Source organism: Misgurnus anguillicaudatus, chromosome 24 (assembly GCF_027580225.2).
Source record: "Misgurnus anguillicaudatus chromosome 24, ASM2758022v2, whole genome shotgun sequence".
NCBI lineage: Eukaryota > Metazoa > Chordata > Actinopteri > Cypriniformes > Cobitidae > Misgurnus > Misgurnus anguillicaudatus.
Window position 1 is genome coordinate 27,235,203 of NC_073360.2, and position 24,746 is coordinate 27,259,948.

Genomic DNA, 24,746 nt, shown 5'->3' on the forward strand with positions numbered 1-24,746 from the left:
CAACTGATCTCCAGGTCTGGCGTTAGCACTTTTAGCATAGCTTAGCACAATCCATTGAATCTGATTAGACCATTAGCATCGCACTAAAAAATAGGGGACTATTTTCGGGTAGTGCATAACATCACTACGCCTCCTGCAGCCATGTTACATCAGCAAAGTCTTTGATTTTTACGCCAGAATGAGAGCACAGTTCCCAACAACATCTGCCCAGAAAATTGCAACTTTCAATTTTCTGTCGGTTTTAGTACACTATGTGACTACAGAAGAGTCAAGTTTTAAATAGGAAAAATATCCAAACTCTTGTGTTATTTTTTAGCACAATGCTAATGGTCTAATAAGATTCAATGGATTGTGCAAGCTATGCTAAAAGTGCTAGTGCCAGACCCGGAGATCAGCTGAATGGATTCCAAAACGATAAAAATCAAGTGTTAAACTCTAGGGGAGCTGGAAAATTAGCATATTTTCAAAAAAAGTGGAGTGTTCCTTTAACTCTTTAACAACTTGGTATACATTGAAACTGGTAACCGGCCCATGCCTACTCAGGATACTTGGAGAGAATTGTTACTTTTTGTATGTATAGTTGAGAAAAATAGTTCCTCAATGAAATGTTTACACTATTGCTTTTTCTTTTCTTCTATGGCAATAAGGTCCACATTTTGTGGCTATAAACAACAAGAATGAAATTGTTGTGACAGACTTCCACAATCATTCTGTTAAGGTACAGTTAGATATTTTCTTTCACTGTGTATGTTGTTTCATGTGCCATATTATGTTATTATTAAACCTGTTCCAGATCAACAGTACTTTTTTAATCAGCTCAGTCTTTAATATTACATCACTGTAACTTTAATGCATTTACCTTTATGACACCATAACAGATAAGGCACAAATTTGGGAAATCCAAGTGTCCAAACCACATTTATTTTTCTGTTCCCATTCTGTATTTAAAAGGAAGTGTTGTTTTATAGTTGAGTAATGTGGTTCCTCCATTCTGTTAAGGTTTACAATGCTGATGGGGAGTTTCTGTTTAAATTCGGTTCTCATGGAGAAGGAAACGGCCAGTTTAACGCACCCACAGGGGTTGCTGTAGATGGCAATGGGAATATTATTGTTGCAGACTGGGGCAACAGTAGGATACAGGTGAAGCATAAAAACATTGTGACTAATGTGTTTACATTGCATGTGATTATAAGATTTATTTTTTGTGTGACATTTAAATGTTATGTGTATTTTTTCTAAACCCAAATGAAAGAATGCAATCCAGTCTGAAAGGGTGACTTTAAAAAGTGTGAATATTGTGCACAACATTTTCTCACTTTTACCTCTTAAAGCTGGGTACACCTGCATCTTTATACTGTATATGGACACTAAGTAATAAATTAATGAAATTACTTGCAGCTTGTGATTAAATCTAAATGCTTTTTTCTTTCAGGTGTTTGACAGCGCTGGCTCTTTCCTGTCTTACATCAACACGACGGCAGATCCTCTGTACGGCCCACAGGCTCTCGCTCTCACCTCTGATGGCCACGTAGCCGTGGCAGACTCTGGAAATCACTGTTTTAAAGTGTATCGATATCTGCAATAGGGTGTACAGTAAGATTCAAGTCGTCTTTTGCATTTCGTGTTTTCCTTTGCACATAAGTCTGCACATACGTACATTTCCAGAAGAGAATAACAGCTATTTGACTGATTTATTTTGACATGAATAAACGCAGGGCTTAATGAATGTTGCGTCCATATTTGATCAATTTGCATTAATATCCGAGCCGAATGTATATTGAAAACAAATAATAAAAATCAAGGTGCATCCGATAGTGACTAAGGCAGCTATCCATACTGTATAAGTACAAAATACTTTGTGCTGTTTCTCCAAAATGCCAAGCTGCGTGCTAAACCCCCCCATTGAGTTAAATTAAGATTAAAAATATTGTAAGCATTTTTTTAAACCAGTTCATTAATGCTTCAGCTTAATAATGACCCATAGAGGGCACTGTTTGGCCATTTGTGCATTTACTAGTTGTACATGTGTATGCATTTGTATTATATTGTGTAAATTTGATCACAATTGGCTTGCTGTAGTATGGTTTTGGAAATTCAGCCTCACTTACTACGCTAAAGCTTGATATTTAAAGCAATGCAGCTTAATGTAAACTAGCTTTTAGTAAAGCTGCTTCATTGTGCCTCTGCTTTGAAAAGCGCCACATATGACTGACCACAACAGCACAATTCACATACTGCATGATATTTTATGCCTATGTAATGAGTTAATTTATTTTGTACACGCTCTTGTAATGTACATTTATTTTTCTAAGTTGAAAGTGTTTCGTTTATTGTCAGTGGTTATGATGGGATGGACACAGCTAATGAAGTTTATGAGTTTTCATGTCACTGTGTCATTGAAGGAAATGTGGTGTTGTCATATCAAGATGTGAAAATATGATGGTTGGTTTCGGGAATACCAAGGGGGAAATTTCAGTATAACAAAGCCATCGCTGCATTTTAAGTTGCCAAATTCAAGATAAACCAGGGTACTATCTGTAGTTGACCATATTACTGAAGCCTCTTACTACTGTTTTTTAATGCGTAGTTTTATTTTCTATGAATGCAGGAAAATTTAAAAACTGTGATAAGCGATCAGAGTTTTGTAATTTTGGTCCAGAAGTCCACACTTATTAGGAGACTAAATGTATTCAAATCAGCGTTTATATTTTATTTGGAGTCAAAACATTTCTATTCTGATTAAACTTCTGTACTAATTCTGAACAAATGTGCACAAGTGATGGAAAGCAGGTGTTGTTTAACCCATCAATACAGTATTCTGTAATGAAACTACAGTGTATAAATCTGATATTTAAACTGCAATAATCCTAAAATGTATGTATCAAAATTGTATCATCTCTAAAACTGCCCTAAAAGAGTATGAAATTATAATATGGGCAGTCGGAGATGGTTGTTTCTTTTAATGACATCATTTCTAGGATTATTTCTTCTTTTTATGTAACAGAATTAACAGTAAAGTGAATCTGCTGTATTGCTAATATTACAACTCTTCCAGATTAAAATCCAAATGGAAATATTCCAGATTCTGATGTATCCAACTGTAACTCTCTTTATATGTCAGTATGCACTAGAAATAAAAGCACACAATTTACCAACCCATATACTGATCTCATACATGGTTATTGTTTTAAATGTCACAGCGTCTTATGGGATGTTGTTGCATGAATTTGTTCAGCAGGTGGCAGGCGGAGCGACTCAAGGTTCCTCTGCATTTCTTCTCCTCTGGTATCTCCTCAATCCACATGTCACTGTTTAACATATACCTGAACCTTCGCAAACAGACAAAAGTTAAAAATAAATGTAAACATTCCTGTAACAGTACAACATGGTGATAGCAACACACAGGTCACGGGTTTAATTTCTAATGAGTGCATGTACGTCTTTAAAGGCAAATGAGTGGTGGTTTTTTCAGCAGGGCAAATAGGCTTAATAATTTTATTAGCACTAAATAAATTAAAGTGTATGCATCGTCGATGTTATAGGTCACTTTTAAAATCATGTCATATTTTATATCCTTGCCATGGATGCATTAATCATTTCATTATTATTGCCACGTCATCATCAAATGTGCATCAAACAGAACGCAAAACACCAGTCATAAACTAAAATGTTTAGCCTACTATATTTCTCTGTTACACACACAAAGCTTGACATACACGCTCAGAAGCTGTTCTGCAATACTGTAAGTGTACAGTATACCCAGGTAAAAAATAAATTTCCATAAAGTCCTTTTATTTTGAAAGTGTTCTATTTTCATCTACCTAATGTTGTACTTAATATACTTGTAATATACAAAACATTATTCTTAGTAATCATAAAGTAAACTTATAAGAAGAACAACTTATCAGTGCTATTTTAAAGGGTTCACCCCAAAATGAAAATTATTTTATAATTTACTCATTCTCTCATGTTGTTACAAACCTTTATATGCTACATTTTAATTTATTCTGATAAACACGAAGGAAGGAAGGTATTTTTGTGTCCAGATTTCAATTTAATTTTGATACATTTTAATTTTTATAAGATAAAAACAAACAAACAAACATATAAAACAATGTATTTTAATTAGTTAATTTGTCTGTCTTTTATCAGACTTGCCAATTGTTATTACAGTTTTTTTCGGTTGCTTAAACACATTTATTGAAACTATGCCTCATATTCTTCAAACAGTAAACACATGATTACGTCTCACCCAATTCTCCAAACATCCTATTTTCAGGTCAAAATGAAGCTCTACAATCAAAACCGTTTACTCTGAAAAGCCAACTTTTTCCCTCAGACAAGCTTTCAAAAACACACACACTACAACATAGTCTTACACACTGGTGCCGTAAATTCAAAACTGGTAAGTTGCTTGTGGTTCTCCCGCTCAAAAACATTTTCTCACATGACCAAAAAAGACACAATCAATGTATGCATTAGCACATTTTTATTCATTGATATGCTACACAGCACAACTGTAAAAAAAAATTGTTTAATTCCGCCTCAATACCGTCTTTGATCTGGGTCAGGCCAGAAAATCTCATCCACATCACAGGCTATCGGTCCTTGCCAAACAGCGAGGGTAAAATCCTCTTGCATGATCTACCCCTGGCGTTCATCTACTGATATGTCGATCTGTGTATGAAAGGCAATTTTATGCATTTCTTTATCCCAGTAGCATAACCCAACAGTGTATGCCCACTTAAGTTACTGTACAGAGCAGTTTTACTGTAAGTACATCTATCTAATTTCCTTCCTGAAGGCTCTGAAGATGAAGGCAACGGTGAAGCAACTCAAATTAGGCTTTACTCAGTGCTCAGCCTCACTCATAGTCATACCATGGACAAGGACATGGTCAGCTAGAGTGGCTCGAATTTTATCTGAGACTGCTTGTCACCTTGCCCTACGTCTCCCTCCTCTTTCACCACATCCTCCTCCTCTTCCTACTCCTTCACCATGTCCTCCTCCTTTCCATCCTCTTCTGCCTTCTCCTCTGCCTCCTCCTCCTTCTCCTCGACCTATTCCTTAATTTCTCTGTGGATTCACTGTTCCAAAGCTCAGTAAACTGATTCGGGCCCTTTTATCTATCTATTGAAGGATATGATTGATATGTGTTCTTAGTGTTTCCAGCTTGGTAATTGTTTGCTTATTAAGCATAAGCTGTGCTGACTTGAGTGAAAAGTATTGAATGCTAGTGCTTTCCATATGACCACATGGTGTACCCTGCTGAAAAAAAACAGCATACCAGCAAGACTAGCATATGTTGTGTTTTGCTGCTTGTTTGCTAGTGAACACCAGCTAAACCAGCATTAGCACCAGCTAAACCAGCACCAAACCAGTATCAGCACCAGCTAAACCAGCACCAAACCAGCATCAGCACCAGCTAAACCAGCACCAAACCAGCATCAGCACCAGCTAAACCAGCACCAAACCAGCATAAGCACCAGCATCCCATGCTGGCCATACTAGCAAGACCAGCATAATATGTTGTGTTTTGGTGCTGGTATGCTGGTGACCACCAGCTAAACCAGCATAATTCCCATGCTGGTTTGATGGCCTGTTTTATTCAGCAGGGTAAGCACTGAGAAATGTAGGGATTTGTGTGTAGAGTTTTGAAGTAACAGTTAACCAAATTTGACTCATGTGTTAAAGCAGGGGAGTGGGTCATTCTACAAAAAAGGTGGAAATGCTTGTCCCTTGCTTTTGCAGACCACTTAATCATTTTATTTGACCCAATAATCCCATAATGATACATATATATATATATATATATATATATATATATATATATATATATAATAAATATAGACTGTCCTTAAAATTATGAGAGAGTTTATTTATTTAATTTTTCTTTTTTTAAAATTGCCCTGTCCCTTTGATCATACATGGTAGTTGAACTGTGTACTTATATTTAAAACCATGTTTTTTATAAAACAAATCTAATTTACATTTACCTTTAACCTTGTATGTATTTACTACAACACTGAAATGGTAAAAATACACTATTAATATGAATAATATAAAATAAAGATTTGTCCCCCAAATGCATGTCGTTGGTGTTACCCTACCAAAAGCACTTTTATTTTAAAACAATGCATCAGCTCTTTGAAAATGTTCCTGGGTGAAGAGGTCAGTGGAAGTTAAATTAAATCTTTGCTGTCCCCAGAGTACGTATGTCAGGGGTGTCCAAAGTCGGTCCTGGAGGGCCTGTGTCCTGCAGAGTTTAGCTAAAACTTCCCTCAACACACCTGCCTCAAAGTATCTAGTCTGCCTAGTAAGACCTTGATTAGCTGGATCAGGTGTGTTTGATTAGGGTTGGAATAAAACTCTGCAGAGACACCGGCCCTCCAGGAGCAGGAGTGGACACCCCTGACGTATGTGAAGTTCTGGCGCTGTAATGGCAGTGGAGTGTGTGCGTATGTCCTAATTTCTGTCTTGCATCATTTAACTTACATAAATTTTTTTGTTTTTGATCTGATTGATTTATATACGGTTGCAAACAATGACTTACCGGGGTGCGACAATCCTGCTGCTTTTTATGCTTTTTTGCACTTTTTGAGTGGACTTGGGGAATGCAGTGGGCCTCTCCAGTATGGACGGGAGTTTCTCCTGCTTCTGCGGAACAGTGCTGCGGGCGTCGTGGATCCCTCAGCTTCCTTCCCTGCTGAGATTATTTCTCATGGGTCTCCCGCAGAAGACTTTTGCGGAGCATACGGGTCGTCGGGGTAAGGCGTGCGCCAGAGGCTTAAGAGGCGAGGTCTTCGTCGGATACCTCTACCTACGGTCATCCTAGCCAATGTCCAGTCACTCCGCAACAAAATCGACGAGCTTCAGGCAAATGTCAAGTTCGTGGCGGAGTATAAAAATGCATGCATTCTTGCTTTAACGGAGACATGGCTCAAAAAGCAAGATCTTCAGTCCGATCTGGAATTAGATGGCTTCGGGCAGCCCCTTCGTCTGGATAGAGACCCCCATGTGACAGGCAAATCACTTGGGGGCGGCATATGTTTATATGTCAACAATAACTGTTTGCTGGACTGTTTCAGTTGCACTGACTGGGATTTATTTAAGGAAGCTTGTAACGACCTAGATGATCTAACAGAGTCAGTTTCAGGGTACATTTCTTTCTGTGAGGATTTGGTCATCCCCCGTAAACTTATCTCTATCTATCCCAACAATAAACCTTGGGTGTCTAAATCACTCAAAAACACAATAAACCAGCGTAATATCTGTTATATTCAAGGCAATATTATTAGGTATAGAGAGCTACAGAAACAAGTTAAGAAGGAACTTAAGCTTGCTAAATGTAGCTACAAAGAGAAAGTGCAGTCAATGCTTTGTTCTAATAACTCCTGTACAGCATGGGATGGGGTAAAAAAAAGATGAGAAATTCAGTCCAGGAGGACCCCAATCTCCCTGGGCAAAAAGTCTGACCATGAACATTCTAATGAATTAAATAGTTTTAATAACAGTTTTAATACTCATGATTTTAGTAAAGAGCAGGCTTTTTCAAGATTGAGACACTGGAGCAGAGCACTATGCATATTAACGAGATCATGGTTCAGAGGGTTTTCAAGGCCACAAAGGGTAGGAAAAGCCCTGGCCCCGATGGCATTGGTGGTCGCATCCTTAAGTACTGTGCCAATCAGATTTTCTCTTTTATTTTTAATTGTTCACTTAATCTCCACAAGGTCCCGTGTCTATGGAAAGAATCCATAATTGTACCAGTGCCAAAGGTAAATGCTCCCAAACAGTTATGACATAGTAATGACTATAGACCTGTTGCACTTTATGAATAAAGGATTATGAATAACGCTCTGTTAAATACTATAAGAGCAGATCTGGACCCACTCCAGTTTGCGTATACGTCAGGCAGGGGGGTTGATGATGCACTATGCACTTTATTAAATATGGTATATGCCCATTTAGAGGGGGCTAAGACGTTTGAACGTCTTGTTTTTATTGACTTCTCTTCTGCTTTTAATTGTATCCAGCCACACATTTTAGCGGAAAGGTTAAAAAACACACATAACATTGACCCAGGAATTTTATGTTGGTTGATGGACTTTTTAACTGTCAGATCCCAACGTGTTAAGGTCAATGATGTTTTATCTGATGCTCTTATCTCTAATACTGGCTCAACACAGGGCTGTGTCCTTTCACCTCTTTTATTTGTTTAATATACAAATATGTGCCAAAGTAAACATCCAAGACGACATGTTGTAAAGTTTCCTGACGACTCCGTCATTGTGTCTCTTTTAAATTCAGATGATCAGGACCACGGCCCTGCGGTGTCAGATTTTATTAGCTGGTGTTTATTAGCTGGTATTAATGTTGATAAGACCAAAGAGATGATCATTGATTTTAGGAAGGGACATGATGTTATTTCCCATGTTTTTATAAATGGTCAGGCTGTCGAGACTGTTCAGAATTACAAATATCTTGGGAATGTGATTGATAACAAACTTACATTTGAGCTTCAGGTCGATAATGTGTGTAAGAAAGCCCACCAACGTATGTACTTTTTCCGTAAACTTAGACATTTTAATGTGGACAGCACTTTTATGAAGATGTTTTATAGTTGTTTTATTGAATCTGTTGTTACTTTTTCTTTTATTTGCTGGTATGGGTCTTTATCTCTGAAGAACAAAAACCGTCTCCAACGCATAGTTAATGAATGCAGTAACATTGCTGGGGCTACTCTAGCTAACATTCCTTCCCCGCACAGGAATAGAGCAATTAAAAAAGCCTGGTCGATCCTAGATGATAAGTCATCCCTTATTCAGAGTTTGCACTGTTTCCATCTGGCCGTAGATGTGTGTCCAAGAGATGTAAGACAAATAGATACAAGAGCTCTTTTATACCGGTTGTGACCAGTTTTTTAAACACTTCTACTTGAATGTTTGATTGACTTAACTATTATTGTTTGGTTATGTCTATGTATTGTCTTTTTACTCTATCTGCTGGCTGCATAAAAAGTTGCCCCTCTGGGATAATAAAGAATACCTTGAACCTTGAAGAAGTGCAGTGGGGGAAGGCAAAAGGTTTGTGAGATGTCTTACTTTATTTGTCTAAAATATCATTATATATCTAAGAATTTTGAGGTAAGATTTTGTGGATGTCATTAGTGTTACTCTTTTTTATAGCTGGGGGTGTACATAAAAATACATTATACGGAATAAGTATGTGATTGTTACATCTCTGATGAAATAGCACATGGCTAATGGCAGCCATTTTCTTAAAATTTTATTTGTTTCCTGTAAATTGTCATTGGTGTTACCATCACTAGTGTTACCGTCATTGGTGTTACTTCTCAAGTACTTCTTAAGCACTATTCCTTTAACTGACCAACATAAAAGCATAAAAACAAAACAAGATGGAAAAATGTTCAAGTTTATAAGTTTTATCATATTGATTATCTATTATTATATTCCCATTTTGTCAGGTATTGAATATACAACGTCATTGATTTTTTATTAAAATGTATTAAAACGTTAAACCTAGATTTTTGCGGTTTTCATAGATTTGACAAGTTAAATAATGCTATTAAAGAAGTTTTGGGTATGTTGAAAGATGTTCATTTAATCAGATTTCCATCACCCGAATTCCAACTTTTCTGTAGAATGACCCGAGTAGTGTAGTTGAGCAAAATGATTGTGCTTCTTGAAAAATGGTGTTATGGTTTTGAAATTTTAGTTCAAAAGCCTGGTTATAGTGTTTTAGCAATCGAGAAAAACTGTAATTCTATAGAGGTTTCTCATGACGCGTCATCAGAATGGAAGTCGCCATATTGGAGGCACTCCGCATCACAACAGAGCACAGAAACTGATGTATATCCCGAACGTCGTCAAGGAAAATGGTTAATTATTGCCGTGTTTGAGGTTGTACCAACAGGACAGATTGAGAAAAACATTTGGAATATTATAGAATTCCAAAAGTTATTAAAAACCAGGGAAAGGAATGCAAGAAATGATCAGAGGAAGCGGTTGTGGTTGGCAAAGCTCAAGAAAAAGAGTAGTATTGTATTAGAAAAATGATTGAAGTATATAAAGTATAAAACAAGAATGCTTCTACTTGTTGTGCTTTATTTAAAGAGTATTTAATATGTACTTTTTAAAAGTATTATTTTAGTGTAGCTATGCACAAAATATACTTAAACACAACTAACATTTGCCCTCCAATGCCTTAATGCCAGTGGCCTTAATTGCTCATAACAAATTTTCTACTGAATGGCAAATAATATTTTTAATAGTAAATGGTAAAAACAATTATTGCTTTTATTATTTTACTGTGTGTTTATTTTACTGTAAAGCACTTTGGTAGGACAATGACTATTTAAAATTTTCTATATAAATAAAGCTGACATTGACATATGGGCTCGGCATGAAAACCAGATAGTTGACTATATCGCGATCGGGATATGCAACTGAAGGAAGAATCGCCGGGTCGTCACAGATCCTAGAAGAGGGAGCTAACTTGTTTTCGAACCGACAGACTGAAATTACTCGTTTTTTTTAAACCAAGAAGAACTACAGTTGGTAAATGAATTCAAATACCTTGGTATTGTTTTAGATTCTACATTGTCTTTTAAAATCATATCTCAAAAACTGTTAAATTGAATCTTTTTAACTTTAGATACGACCATCTTTGTCATATAAAACAGCCAGAATGTTTCTCCATGCTATGATCCTGTCCCATATGGAATAGGGCTTTACCAACTGGTCACTTACAAACGCCACAACGATTAAACCAATGGAGTCATTATTCAAACGAGGTATACAAATTTTAGACAGAAAACCATTGTCATATCATCACTGCTTAATTTTGCAGAAACACAATCTTTTAAGTTTTGCAAATTTTACAAAGTTCAAATATGCCTGTGTTATCTATAAGATCTTAAATGGACTTGCTCCACCCCCACTAAGCGAATATATTAAATTAAAAAACATGGGTAGAGGAACAAATGTAACCAGGGCTGCTATGAGAGGAGACTGTATTGTGCCGTATAGACGCACAACATTTGGACAATATGCATTATCAATCAAAGGGTCAGAGATCTGGAACACGCTACCTGTTGATGTAAGAGAATGTCCGACCTATATCCGTTTAAAGAACCATCTGAAACTATGGCTAAATTAAATACACATCAAATTTGTGAACACTGAGGGAATAGAGGAATATATTTATTAGCAATTCAATTTATGCGTATGTCTAGATGTATTCTATGTCATGAGTCTGTCTATGATGTTAGAGGCTATGTTTTGTTAATTGTGGTAATTCGTGTTGTTAGTGTAAACAGGAGTTTGTGTTAATTTCGTCTGACTTATGTTAATTCATAGTTAAATATTTTGTTTGTGTCATTAAGCATTGTTGGTGACCTGGTAAGGGACTACAGATGTAAAATAGCCTGGGGGCTAATTCTGGCATATTCATATGGCTGAAAAGCTATTATGTTTTCTTAATATGTATTGTCCCTTTAAAAAAAAAAGGATCTGCACCGCCTTTAAATTGTAATTTCTCGAAATATCGTGCCTTTTCTTGTGGTCCAAGTCCTTCCCTATATGCCTTTGAATCTTGGACGCGTTTTCTGTTGTTTAGACATGTCTGTACTCACTGAAAGTATCCAAAGCGCTCAATAATCTATTTGTTCTCCGTTCAGTTCTTAACACCGAGTGCCTCCACAATCCGAGTGCATCCGTGTTACCGCCCAGAACGTGACGTCGGTGAAAACCCTCTATTTGTGCTGGTCATGTGGCCCCTCCCAAACTTGAGAGCCCTGGTTTAGGGCTGGGTGGGTATACTTTTATCCGGGTCCGTGCCAAATTTGGAGACGTACGCAAAACAAATGATTTCTTATTCAAATTATACCAATCCACTTCCATGGGCACTTGCGCTGTGGCAATCCCGCCGATGCGCGCAAGGCTGTGATGCTATGGTTTTAAAAGGATGCAGTAAGCTTTTGGATTCACTTCGGTTTAGTCAGGTGCAAAATTTTCAGCGCCGTCACAAGTTCCCTCATATCATATAGTTTTTTAACATCAAATGTCAAGAGATATCAGACAGCCAAACGAGCACAGCATCTTGACTGAGAACAGGTGAGAGGAAAACATGACACAGCTAATCGCTAAAATGATAAACTGCTTAATGTTATGAAGCTTGTGTTTTGACTGGGCGTGTTTTAACGGGTGTTAAACTTTCGGTCCAGTACATAACTTAAAGTCTTGCATTTTGTGCAGATATGTTGTATATAATCTTAATATTATGTAGAGTCATATAGAAATGGCTTAAGTTTGTGGTTATTAACTATTTAGTTTCACTTCATCACTCAAGGTTTCTGTTAAAAAACATTTAATTCGTTAATAATCTAGTAACGTTAGGCCTATGTGTTAATTGTTCTGTCATATTTTCTTCAAAATGAAGTTTTATTTGAGTGTTTTTTCTTATTTGTGGTGTTTTTCTAATTTGCAAATTTATTATTTTTGTTTTCGTTATTGTGTTTTTTTAATTCTTGAAATATATCTTAACAAATCTAATTTTTGTTAATGAAACTTTTTTATTGCACAGTTTACATGGAGAGACCATGTTTAAGGATGTTGTTTATTGGCCTGTGCTTTGGAACTGCAGGGCTTGTGGTGAGTTTAGAATTTAGTTTGTCTTTTAAATGTCAAACTTATCATGTCTGATCATGTATGTATGTTTTATTCAGTCATTTGTTTTAGTACATACCTTTGGCAAGACTCTTTTGCATCTCGATCAGTGTATTCGGTAACGAGTTCATTGCTTATTCGTTTTTAAATAAAAATGCAGGGTGCGAATTTTCCACTATTAATTGTTATTATTTATTCTTAAACGTGTTATGAATTAAACCAAGAGAGCTTTCACAACACTTTTAAGAACAGTATGTTAAATCTTCTGACTTTTGATTATTAACCCTGTAGGTTTTATGGACATATGTGGGAACTAAAGAAGCAAAACATCCTCCAATCAGCTTTTTGTCACAACACTTTGCAAAGCTTTACAACTCCAGAAACTTCTCCACCTCTCCTGCAGATGTTCAGCTAGAAATCAGTTCAGAAGACTCAGAGTCAAGTTCAAGTTCATTTTACTCTGAATTTGGAATCAGTTTAGAAAGTTACTCCAGTTTACAGCAGACTCTTTACTGGGCTGGACCAGACACAACAATCACAAATATGTCTCTGAGTACAAGTCCAGATCACTCCACTTTCATCATTCAGAACCTGAAAGACAGCTACCAAATAGGGGAGGAGCTTTTTGTTACTATCCATGCCAGGGACTTTAACAATAGATCTAAACTTTATGGAGGGGATTTCTTTCAAGCAAAGCTGTTCTCATCCGAAAGTCCCAAAAAGGTATCTCTTACATGTCTGCTGTATCAGTGATGTTTACTGAGTTCTTATCTTTAGCTGATTTTCCTGGACATTAATTTGAGAATGAAAAAGTTTTTTTCTGTCACAGACCAGTGTGTTTGGGGAGGTGGTGGATTTGCTTGATGGTTCCTACTCTGTGCGTTTTCTTCTGCCGTGGGTTGGAGAGGCACAGGTGGCTGTGCGTCTGATCCACTCCAGTGAAGCTGTGCAGGTCCTCAAGCATCACAGAGACACTGATTCTGACAGAGTGTCTTTCCTTGGATATTTTGAAGGACCAGGACCGAATGGGACCAGACTGAAAGAAACAGTGTTGTGCAATGTGAAATCAGACAAGAATGGACTAGAGAGAATCAACATTGGAGATTGTTGCTGTGAATACAAAGATTCTCGCACTGGAGAAGAATGGCGCTGTCGGAGACCCAAATCACTGCCATGTAGCGCTCGCGTGTATCACTCTATTGGAGGGTATATCAACTACATGACTGCCGAAGAAGAAATGTTTTTGTGAGTTTATATAATGCTCATTTAATTTATATTCTCGTATTATCTTTACATTTGTTGACATTTGATTATTTTTCCCTTATCTAGTTTTCTGTTTGAACATTAATAAAGCTATTGAAAAACCGTGTAATAGAGATGTTGTCTTTGACAGGAATCCGAGCAACAAGGGTATCAATGGACTAAACAACACAATCAAGATTCTTCCCTCTAACAGGAGTACAGAAATTGGTATGTTGACCTTTGATACACAATGCACACTTTTTACTAATAGCAATTTATAGTGCAATTATACCATATACACTCACTATAACACTTCATCATGCAGATGTAACACAGAAATGTCGCCCTGGTTTGCCTACACCAGTTCCTGCTGGCTTTTACCTGAATGATGTTTGGACGTCTTTTGTTTGTAACACTCATCATTTTACTAGCCAAACAACAACACAGTGCCTGAAAGACAAACACATCTACTTGATGGGAGACTCTACCTTGAGGCAGTGGTTTGAGTTACTGCTGAAAGTTGTACCAAGTAAGATGTGTACTTGAAGTCATATTCATAAAATCAGACGGTATCATCATTGACCACGTTTACATGCACACCAATAATGCGATTATTTCCAATAATGTGAGTAAGGTCTTAATCGCAGTAAGATGTTTACATGACTGGAGCTAAACTCTTCACTTCGGTTTACATGCAGTTATTATTTTGGGATTATTCACACAAAGTCCAATGCAGAGCACAAATTATGAACTCACATATATGGTCCACTGTTTTAATTTACTTGCGTTAAATGACAAACACTTTGTTATAGATGTATTTCATTATCCGGTGCCGTGATGAAGATATAAATATGACAGTGTCTGTAAAGGGCGTTCATATTAAAACGATATAAAAATATAGTTTAGAAATCGTTTTATATTAAAGATAATAGCAGAGTTCACACAACAACTATAACGATAGCGATTTTGGCACATGATGAACGATAAACCATTGACAGCCAATCAAATCTATTTGAACTTGAAGTGCACGCGCACTTAAAATGCAGTAGAAAGCTCATTCATTGCTGAGGTCTATAACTTAAAATATACCTCAGGTATCCAGCGCTGATGCAGTTGCTGACTACGCCAAAAGGTAAGATTTTATTAAACTATTCATTGTTTAGTTACGTGAAACGCAGCGAGTTGAGGACATCTGGTTTCCCGCGGTGTAAATGCAACAAGAACAGCATACATTCAGTGACATATACACAATTTCAAAAACAGTTTTTATTACAAGAAATATCCAATATTAGGTAATGCCTCGCTGGTTGAGCGAATTAGCATGAAGTTATCATTATGATGTAGTCACTAATAAATTTATCGTTATAATTATTGTTATAATGTCCCTTAATGGTTTAATACACTGATGTCGTGTTATTAGGGCCCGAGCACACCGGGGTGTGAGGACCCTATTGTTCTTCAAGGAGTTATTATTATTATTATTATTATTTTTCTCCGACTTCAGCGGGACTTTAGAGGGCCTAAACATACTTGAAAACTCATGAAATTTTGCATAGATGTCAAGAGTGATGAAAATTTACATGTGGTGTAGGCTTTAGAATTAGGCGTGGGAAAATGGCTCTGTAGCGCCACCTACAAATTTTCAACGAAGCAGCACTCGGACTGTGTTTGACGTACAATTACGAAATTCGGTATGCTTCTGTAGCATGACAAGACCTACAAAAGTCTCTTGGAGCGAAGCCGTAAACCAAACAGGAAGTCAGCTATTTGGAGTTAATTTTGTTATTTGGGCGCAATTTTTGTTCTGTTTTTGTCATTTCCAGGCGTCATACTGTAACTAACTCCTCCTACAGTTTTGTCGGATCATCTTCATATTTGGTGAGTGTCATCTTAAGGCCTTTGTGATGCTAAATGGTGAAGGATTTGACTCAAAGTAAAAATTTGTGTCGGTTCTGGCCCGACAAAGTTTGATGATTTCCAATGAAACAGGAAGTAGCTGGAACTCATTCATACAAAGTCCGATCAGTCCCAAATTTCACATGAATGCTAATAGACCTGAACTGAACACATCTACATAACAATTTTCATTTATAGCCATAGCACCACCAGCTGGCAACCTGAAGGAACATGTTTTAGCGCCACTTTCAAATATTGAATGAAGCAGCCCTTGGACTGTCTTTAACTTAGATGTACGAATTTCGGTATGCTCATGTATTATTACAAGCCCTACAAAAAAGTCTCTTGAAGCAACGCCCTACACCAAACAGGAAGTCAGCTATTTTGAATTATTTATCAGATTTTGGCTCAGTTTTTCTCATTTCCATGTACCCCGGACTTCCATGTACTTTAACTAACTCCTCCTACAGTTTTCGTCGGATCATCATCATATTTGGCGAGTCTCATCTTAAGGCCTTTGTGATGCTAAATTTTGAAGGATTTGATTCTATATTAAAATTTGTGTCTGTTTCGGCCAGCCAAAGTTTGATGTTTCGCTATGAAACAGGTTGCTGGAACTCATTCATACAGTGTCCGATCTGTCCCAAACTTCACATGATTGCTAAGACTCCTGACCTGAATATATCTACATGTCAATAGTCACTTATGGTTATAGCGCCACCAGCTGGCAACAGGAAGTGACATGTTTACAATGATCATGCAATGTCCGATCTTTCCCTTACTTCACATGATTAATAAGAGTCCTGGACTGAACACATCTACATGTCAATAGTCACTTATGGTCATAGCGCCACCAGCTGGCAACAGGAAGTGACATGTTTACACTGATTATGCAATGTCCGATCTTTCCCTAACTTCACATGATTAACAAGAGTCCTGGACTGAACAAATCTACATGTCAATAGTCACTTATGGTTATAGCGCCACCAGCTGGCAACAGTAAGTGACATGTTTACAATGATTATGCAATGTCTGATCTTTCCCTAACTTCACATGATTAATAAGAGTCCTGGACTGAACACATCTACATGTCAATAGTCACTTATGGTTATAGCGCCACCAGCTGGCAACAGGAAGTGACATGTTTACAATGATTATGCAATGTCTGATCTGTCCCAAACTTCACATGATTAATAAGAGTCCTGGACTGAACACATCTACACGTCAATAGTCACATATGGTCATAGCGCCACCAGCTGGCAACAGGAAGTGACATGTTTACAATGATTATGCAATGTCTGATCTTTCCCTTACTTCACATGATTAATATAGTCCTGGACTGAACACATCTACATGTCAATAGTCACCAGTGTTTGACAAGTTACTGCAAATTATTAATTAGTTACAGTTACTAGTTACTTCTTTTAAAATTAACTGAATTACTCTACCAGTTACTGTGTATCAAAAGTAATTAGTTACTTAGAAAAGTAACTTTTAAGTTACTTTTATGTCTGCTTTTTAAATGTAAATATGAACAGTACTGAACAGTCAAACAGTAAAATGATATGGATGGGCTATTTTACACGTAAGACTCTAATATATCACATACTGTAGGAGCCTATTTTGCTTTAGATTCAACCTTTGAATATTTTTGTTAGAAATTATCTTAATATGTAAACTTAGTTTATTTATGTATATCATTTAGACAAATATTCTGCATGTTTACAAAAATATATAATGTGTTAAAATTGTGTAGTGTCTCTTTAAAAATTTGGAGACAATTGTGTCAACATATCATATTTTCTAAAATAAATTATAATTTTTCTGATTTCATATTTATTTTAATAAGTTAGAAACGTCTCAGCTGTGTCCTGCTGACAGGCGTGATGCGCGTGCAGCAGATGAGGCAAATTATGGGTCCTCTGAAGGTTAGACCGTCTCATTTGAGTTCTCTTCGCAAACTTCTGAGCACCTTGAAAGGCCGAGTGCTCACCTTTTATCGCATGCTTAGTAGGGTGCAGCCCTTGAATTGGAACACAGCTTGTGAAGCTTGCCGCAGGGACTGCGCTCTTTGGTCATATATTGTTTGTTTTCTGTTGGATTTAAATGATACACAGGATTAAAGGAAGATATTTAATCAGAAAACGGAGAAGGCTACATGGATTGTTTTGTCAGACGGACACAGAGCGAGTGGATTGTTTGTTCGGATACGGAGAGACTGAAACTAAAACTAAAAGCGAGCTCACACATACTATGGAGTTTTAACACGGGCGTACAGCGCAGTGTGAATATTTTAGTGGAAACAACAATCGCGGATCGCTCTCTTCCATGAAGCCGATGTAAACATCTAAGAATATATGAAAATTTCTTAGATTTATTACCTTTGTGGACTACAAATGCAAGTTGATGTCATACTGCGATTGCTTGCTGAAGATAATTTACAAACATGAGACCGGATGGATTATGACTTGCGCACAATTTTTAAACAAAGGTATGTTGTCCCGTTTAGATTTTTCATGTTCATTCTATATGCACTGTCAGCTATGATGAAGTGTAATGAATCCTTGCGCCGCCAACTACGGTCCTGCGACATCAGATATGTCTTGTCTATTTTTTACAAAATAGAGCAACGCGAGTAACGAACTCATTTAAATTTCAGTAATTGTAGTTGCGTAACTTGATTTAAAAAAATACTTCTTTACATGCTCGTTACTGCTACTTTGTAACGCGTTACTCCCATCACTGATAGTCACTTATGATGTCAATAGTCACTTATAGTTATAGCGCCACCAGCTGGCAACAGGAAGTGACATGTTTACAATGATTATGCAATGTCTGATCTGTCACAAACTTTACATAATTGACAAGAGTCCTGGACTGAACACATCTACATGCCAATAGTCACTTATGGCCATAGCGCCACCTGCTGGCAACAAGAAGTAACATGTTTTACACTGATTATTCAAAGTCAGATCTGCCCTACATTTTACATGATCAATAAGAGTCCTGGACTGAACACATCTTCATGCCAATATTTACATGTAGTCACTCATACTCACACACACACACTCGCTCACTCACTCTCTCTCTCTCTCTCTCTCTCTCTCTCTCAAGCTATCTTACACGATGCTACCTCGCTGTAATTTGTAATTAGCAACAGGAAATGTGGCACATTATACTACACTTTTAAATAGTTCACCTATGTTTACATGCTTAAATGCCTATTTTCTAATGTTCCCTTTAATTCTTATGCCATGGCGTGGCAGTGTCATTTGTGCGAGGGCCCTTCCATCACTGCTTGCAGTTTTAATTTGAGCTATTCCTGAATGAAGACAGACTGCTGACAGCGAGTCGTGTTGGCAGAGTTCACGTAAAACTTCCTAATGTCAAGTTTAAAACGAATTTGTGCTTAAGGTGCGTGACTAAAACACATGTGCACTTAATTAGTGCGGTATAAATGCGATTAAAGCGTTTACATGGACGCATAGGCCTACTGCGATTATAAACGGCGTATGCCACATCTTTTAATGCGACTATACTTACTGCGATTATGAGCTTAATCGCATTATTTTTATAGAATTATTGCGTTTACATGAGGTAAAGTATAATCGCAGTATTGACAAAATCCCATTATAATCGCATTATTAGGGTGCATGTAAACGCGGTCATTGTTGGTGTTTCTCACTGCAGCTTTGAAGGAGATGAATCTGCATGTTCTACAACCGGCAGGTCCTCATTTAGCAGTGGATGTGGAGAACAACATTGATGTACACTGGAGGCATCACGGTCTTCCAGTCCGCTGTCAGAAATCAGAAGTTACTAATCTGCACTACATCAGTAATCAGATTGATGATCTCAATGGAGGACCTCATTCTGTGTTTGTTATTCACCTGGGGGTCCACTTTACAACATATCCTCTAGAGTACTTCACCAAAAGAGTGCTGAGGACCCGCAAAGCTGTGCTAGATTTGTTACAGCGGGCACCAGAGACTACCGTTGTAATCAAGACGGCCAACACTGGCTTTAAGGTTAGAGTCAAATAGTATAAATAGTATAATTGGATTATGTGGTGTAAACGATAAGGTTGCTCACGTAACCTTGGTTCCCCTGAAATAACAGGAACAAGCATTCCATCAGTAGCTGACGCTATGGGGGAAACTACTGTTTACTCCAAGATTGAAGCCTATTTGTTAACGTCTGTAAAAATTACAGACGAATGGTGCTTGAGCCCACGAAAATTAGTAGGGTTTTGCCCTATAAATATCCTGGTTGAACACCATAGAGTTACCCTTTTCGAATGAAGTGCACAGTTAAAAGAACTCTTGCCGTTAGGCATGGCCAGCTACGCAATGCTCATTCCTGTTATTTCAGGGAACCAGGGTCACATGAGTAACCTTTTTTCGATCCCTTTCAATACAGTTCACTTTGCATTACATCAGTAGCTTTAACACCTGGTCTGCTTGTTTAAGACGGGGCTGTGTGCAGTCGCGGTGGGTTTAGCCCTTTGGGCCCCTTTGAGAAACTTAACGATAAAGCCATGTTTCCTGAAAGAATGGCCGGCTATTGGAGCATGGTTTGCTGCTATAGCTGCCAAATAGACTTTAAGCATAGATTCGAAGAGAGCCACACGATCAGCGTCCCTAATCTCCGTCATGGTTCAGCCATAAATGTTGCTCCAGTACAATAAGGCTCGCCATAGCTTGTTGCGCTGCACAGATCCTTTAGTGACGCGGGATCTGGGCCTGACTCATCCATATCACAGAAGAGCTTGGCTTGGTACACTTGCAGCACTGCTATTGTATGAAGGGCAGAAGCAGCGTGGTCGTTGGCATCTTAAAACTTGATCACCAACGAGGATGTAAGACGGCAGGGTTTTGAAGGGTGATTAAGCTTGGATCTCCAGCTGCTCACCAATGATGGGCAGCCACAGACTCTTCGAGCGTCAGATGTTTGGAGGAGCTGCGTTCATCCATCCATACAACCACCGACAACACCTGGGTGACAGAACTGTGGGAACGGCATTGGGCGCTGGTCCTTGTGGGTGAATGTAACAGGTTGGTCACGAAAAGGAGAGAGTGCCTGCTGGGGCTGAGCCGGCGTGAGCTTGTTGTTCGGACGCCTATCTGGTTCACGGCTCCGCTGCTTTTTAGGCGGGGAAGCACAGGAAGTGGTGCCTTGGAAGACACTCCCAGTGGGCGCAGCCTGCCTCCTTAAGTGACATCTCGGCATAAGCGGGACCCAGGCTGGAGACTCACTCTGCCCATGGAGGATCTTTATTCAAAGAAGCTCTGCATGAGCCGCAATGGTGAAGCGACATTATGTCAACGCGCTTCTCGCTCTTTTAGAGAAAAGTATCGTTTAGTGGAAATTCTCTTTAAGTGGAAAAGCTCTTTTAATCATGAAAGCGGCAGGGGAAGATGCCAGGGCATGGATCCCGCTGCAGGGCTCGAGTTGACGGTAAGTAAAGGCTTCTTCATCAGAGCAGCAAGATGATCATGCTGAAGGAGAAAAGGGTAACTATAGCGTTTGACCTGAACTTAAATAGGGTGTAACCCTGCCCGTTTTCGTGGGCTTAAACGCCAATTTTCTGTAATTTTTACAGACGTTAACCAATAGCCTTCAATAGCGAAGTAAAAAGGAGTTTAACATGTAGCGTCAGCTATATGCGAAGTGAACCATTTTGAAAGGGAATTACATTTACATTCATGCATTTTAAGGCCTAAAACAATGCAGAAAATGGCAAAACGTGATCACTCCTACTTCTCTCCAAAGGGCTTTTCGAACAGTATTCTAAAAAGCAGTATTTTTTAACTGGCTGTGAAACCGACGCACCTGGAAAAAAAGAGCGATTTGAGTGTGCTTGCTGTGCATCTACATTTAACATATTTGCGGACGCAGATGATGCCAAATTTGAACCAATTGTTTATCCAAAATAACTTCCAGCTACTTAGGCTTTACATTCTTTTATTAGTAATATATTTTTTTAATCAAACCCATGACATTGATGTTGTTAGCCAAGTTCTACTAGTCAGTTTTTGAATTATGTCAAAGATTATGTGGGTCCCCTAGCCAAGCCGGGGCAAATCTTCAAGCCCCCCACCCCAATTCGAACACTGCTACTATTTGAACTGTTGGCAGTCTTTAATCAAAAGTACCATTTAGTTTTATATTAAGCGGTTCAGTTTACGGGGACACATGTAAACCATGTTTATAACATAATAAACATACACAACATAAACCACATATACCAACACACACACGCAAATAAATGTGAAAGTATATATTGTGTAATTGATATTATGACTTTTGTTTTTCTGTCCTTGTAATAGGATCTGTTTGGAAGTGACTGGTATGTCCAGCAGATGGACACAATTCTACGGTGGGCTTTTCAGGATGTTGGTGTTTATATTCTAGATGTGTGGCAAATGACAGCTTGTCACTACAGCAAAGAGAACATTCATCCAGGTGAAGTTATCCTCAGAAATGAGATGGACATTTTACTATCTTTTATTTGTCCTGCATGAACTTTTTAAAAGTCAATGGATAACCTGTTTTCTACTTTATTTGTTTAAATGTGAAAAAATCAGGCAGGAAAATGGCTAAATAATTAAAAGAATATTTGCATAATAACTTCTGTTTCTTTGTTGGGTATGATTTTAATAATTTGGGGCAAAAAAGCAATTTTAAAGATTAACAATCTTTTTTACACTAAATTAAAATCGCTAAACATTCCATTTCATGCATAACTGTAAAAGTTTAGAAAATAGACAAACATATACAGGCTCCAATTAGTTGTGATTACAAGATTAAACTGGTAATATTCTGTGAAATCATATAACATTATGAGGGGTATATATATGTCAAAAAAACTATCTCAATCCCATATTCAATCTACCGAATGTATATTGAAAACAAATAATCAAAATCAAGCTGCATCCGATAGTGACTAAAGCAGCTATTCATATAAGTACAAATATAATGTAAGCATTTTTTAAAACAATGACCCATAGAGGGCACTGTTTCACATCAAACTGGCCATTTGTGCATTTACTAGTTGTACATGTGTATGCATTTGTATCATATGGTGTAAATTTGATCACAATTGGCTTGCTGTATGATTTTGGAAATTCAGCCTTCAGTGGTTATGATGGGGTGAACACAGCTGAAGTTCATGAGTTTTCATGTCACTGTGTCATTGAAGGAAATGTGGTGGTGTCATATCAATATGTGAAAATATGATGGTTGGTTTCGGGAATAACAAGAGGAAAATTTCAGTATAACAAAGCCATCGCTTCATTTTAAGTTGCCAAATTCAAGATAAACCAGGGTACTATCCGTAGTTGACCATATTACTGAAGCCTCTAACTATACGGTTTTTTAATGCGTAGTTTTTATTTTCTATGAATGTAGGAAAATTAAAAAACTGTAAGCGATCAGAGTTTTGTAATTTTGGTCCAGATGTCCACACTTATTAGAAGACAAAAATGAAATGAATTCAAATCAGTGTTTATATTTTATTTGGAGTCAAAACATTTCTATCATGATTAAACTTCTGTACTTATTCTGAACAAATGTGCACAAGCGATGGAAAGCAGGTGTTGTTTAAGCCATCAATACAGTATTCTGTAATGAAACTACAGTGTATAAATCTGCTAGTTAAACTGCAATAATACTAAAATGTATGTATCAGAAGTGTATCATCTCTAAAACTGCCCTAAAAGAGTATGGGCAGTCGGAGATGGTTGTTTCTTTTAATGACATAATTTCTAGGATTATTTCTTCTTTTTATGAAACAGAATTAACAGTAAAGTGAATCTGCTGTATTGCTAATATTACAACTCTTCCAGATTAAAATCCAAACAAATGGAAATATTCCAGATTCTGATGTATCCAACTGTAACTCTCTTTATGCACTAGAAATAAAAGCACACGATTTACCAACCCATATACCGATCTCCTACATGGTTATTGTTTTAAATATAACAGCGTCTTATGGGATGTTGTTGCATGAATTTGTTCAGCAGGTGGCAGGCGGAGCGACTCAAGGTTCCTCTGCATTTCTTCTCCTCTGGTATCTCCTCAATCCACATGTCACTGTTTAAAATATACCTGAACCTTTACAGACAAAAGTGAAAAATAAATGTAAACATTCCTGTAAGAGTACAACATGGTGATAGCAACACACAGGTCACAGGTTTAATTCCTAATGAGTGCATGTTCTCATCACATGTACGTCTTAAATGCACTAAAAACAAATACATGTAAATGTAAAACGTGCTTACGGTGTTCCTGCGATATTCAGAGCAATGATGTCTTCATCTGGCCCATGAACAGATAACTCGCATGGTTTCTCAGTGTAAAATCATCACAGGCCGAGCGCAACACCATTTGAGCACCTTCCTTTAAAAGGACAGTGAGTGTTATTTATTATTTAATGCTTTGAGTTAAAAAAAAGAATCTAAACTCCAGTTTGAAGAACATCAGTAATTTCTGTAGTATAGTATGTTAATATGTCATCTGTGCTTGAGTTGAGAAGTTTGATCATGTAAACTGTATACTGTAGCCTAAATATTATGTAACCCAAAAATAAAAACGGTAAAACTGATTTGAATGTTATGCAAATACAGTGAATTACAGAAAGGTAGTTTATCCTAAAAAAGAGATTGACTTTGGTAACATGATTTAATAACCATTTTTTTTACAGTGTAGCTTAGCTTCTCAAAGCAGGATTAGGTACTTCTGACTTGAAGGGATAGTTCACTCAAAAATAAAAATCTTTTATCATTTACTCACTCTCATGTTGTTACAAACCTGTAGACATTTCTTTGTTTTGATGAATACAAAGGAAGATATTTTGATAATTGTAATCAAACCAACCAGAGGGCTTATTCCTCCAGTATTCATGCGTCAGCATAGGAG

General features: G+C 37.4%; 3 protein-coding genes across 4 annotated transcripts in view; 2 read left to right on the top strand and 1 right to left on the bottom strand.

Moving 5' to 3' along the window:
• The window catches only part of trim3a (tripartite motif containing 3a), a 33,962-nt gene extending 30,803 nt beyond the window's left edge, over positions 1-3,159 (top strand). Inside the window, exons 12-14 of the mRNA XM_073863113.1 lie at positions 648-718; positions 1,000-1,140; positions 1,433-3,159. Coding sequence (XP_073719214.1) covers positions 648-718; positions 1,000-1,140; positions 1,433-1,585 — 365 coding nt within the window. The 3' untranslated portion in view covers positions 1,586-3,159. The remainder of the gene's footprint in view (positions 1-647; positions 719-999; positions 1,141-1,432) is intronic.
• The window catches only part of c4 (complement component 4), an 86,798-nt gene continuing 64,747 nt past the window's right edge, over positions 2,696-24,746 (bottom strand). The window contains exon 39 of the mRNA XM_073863109.1: positions 2,696-3,329. Within this exon, the coding sequence (XP_073719210.1) occupies positions 3,188-3,329 (142 nt within the window). The 3' untranslated portion in view covers positions 2,696-3,187. The remainder of the gene's footprint in view (positions 3,330-24,746) is intronic.
• Positions 11,698-23,774, top strand: LOC129438258 (NXPE family member 3). 2 transcript variants are annotated; one of them, XM_073863119.1, is made up of 8 exons: positions 11,698-12,137; positions 12,607-12,674; positions 12,981-13,412; positions 13,519-13,934; positions 14,083-14,159; positions 14,257-14,460; positions 19,557-19,855; positions 22,157-23,774. In XM_073863119.1, the coding sequence occupies exons 2-8, from the start codon at positions 12,612-12,614 to the stop codon at positions 22,349-22,351; spliced, it is 1,686 nt and encodes a 561-aa protein (XP_073719220.1). In that variant the 5' UTR covers positions 11,698-12,137; positions 12,607-12,611; the 3' UTR covers positions 22,352-23,774. The 2 variants fall into 2 exon arrangements, with proteins under 2 accessions (XP_073719220.1, XP_073719219.1); XM_073863118.1 differs by having other exon boundaries at positions 11,701-12,137; positions 19,518-19,855.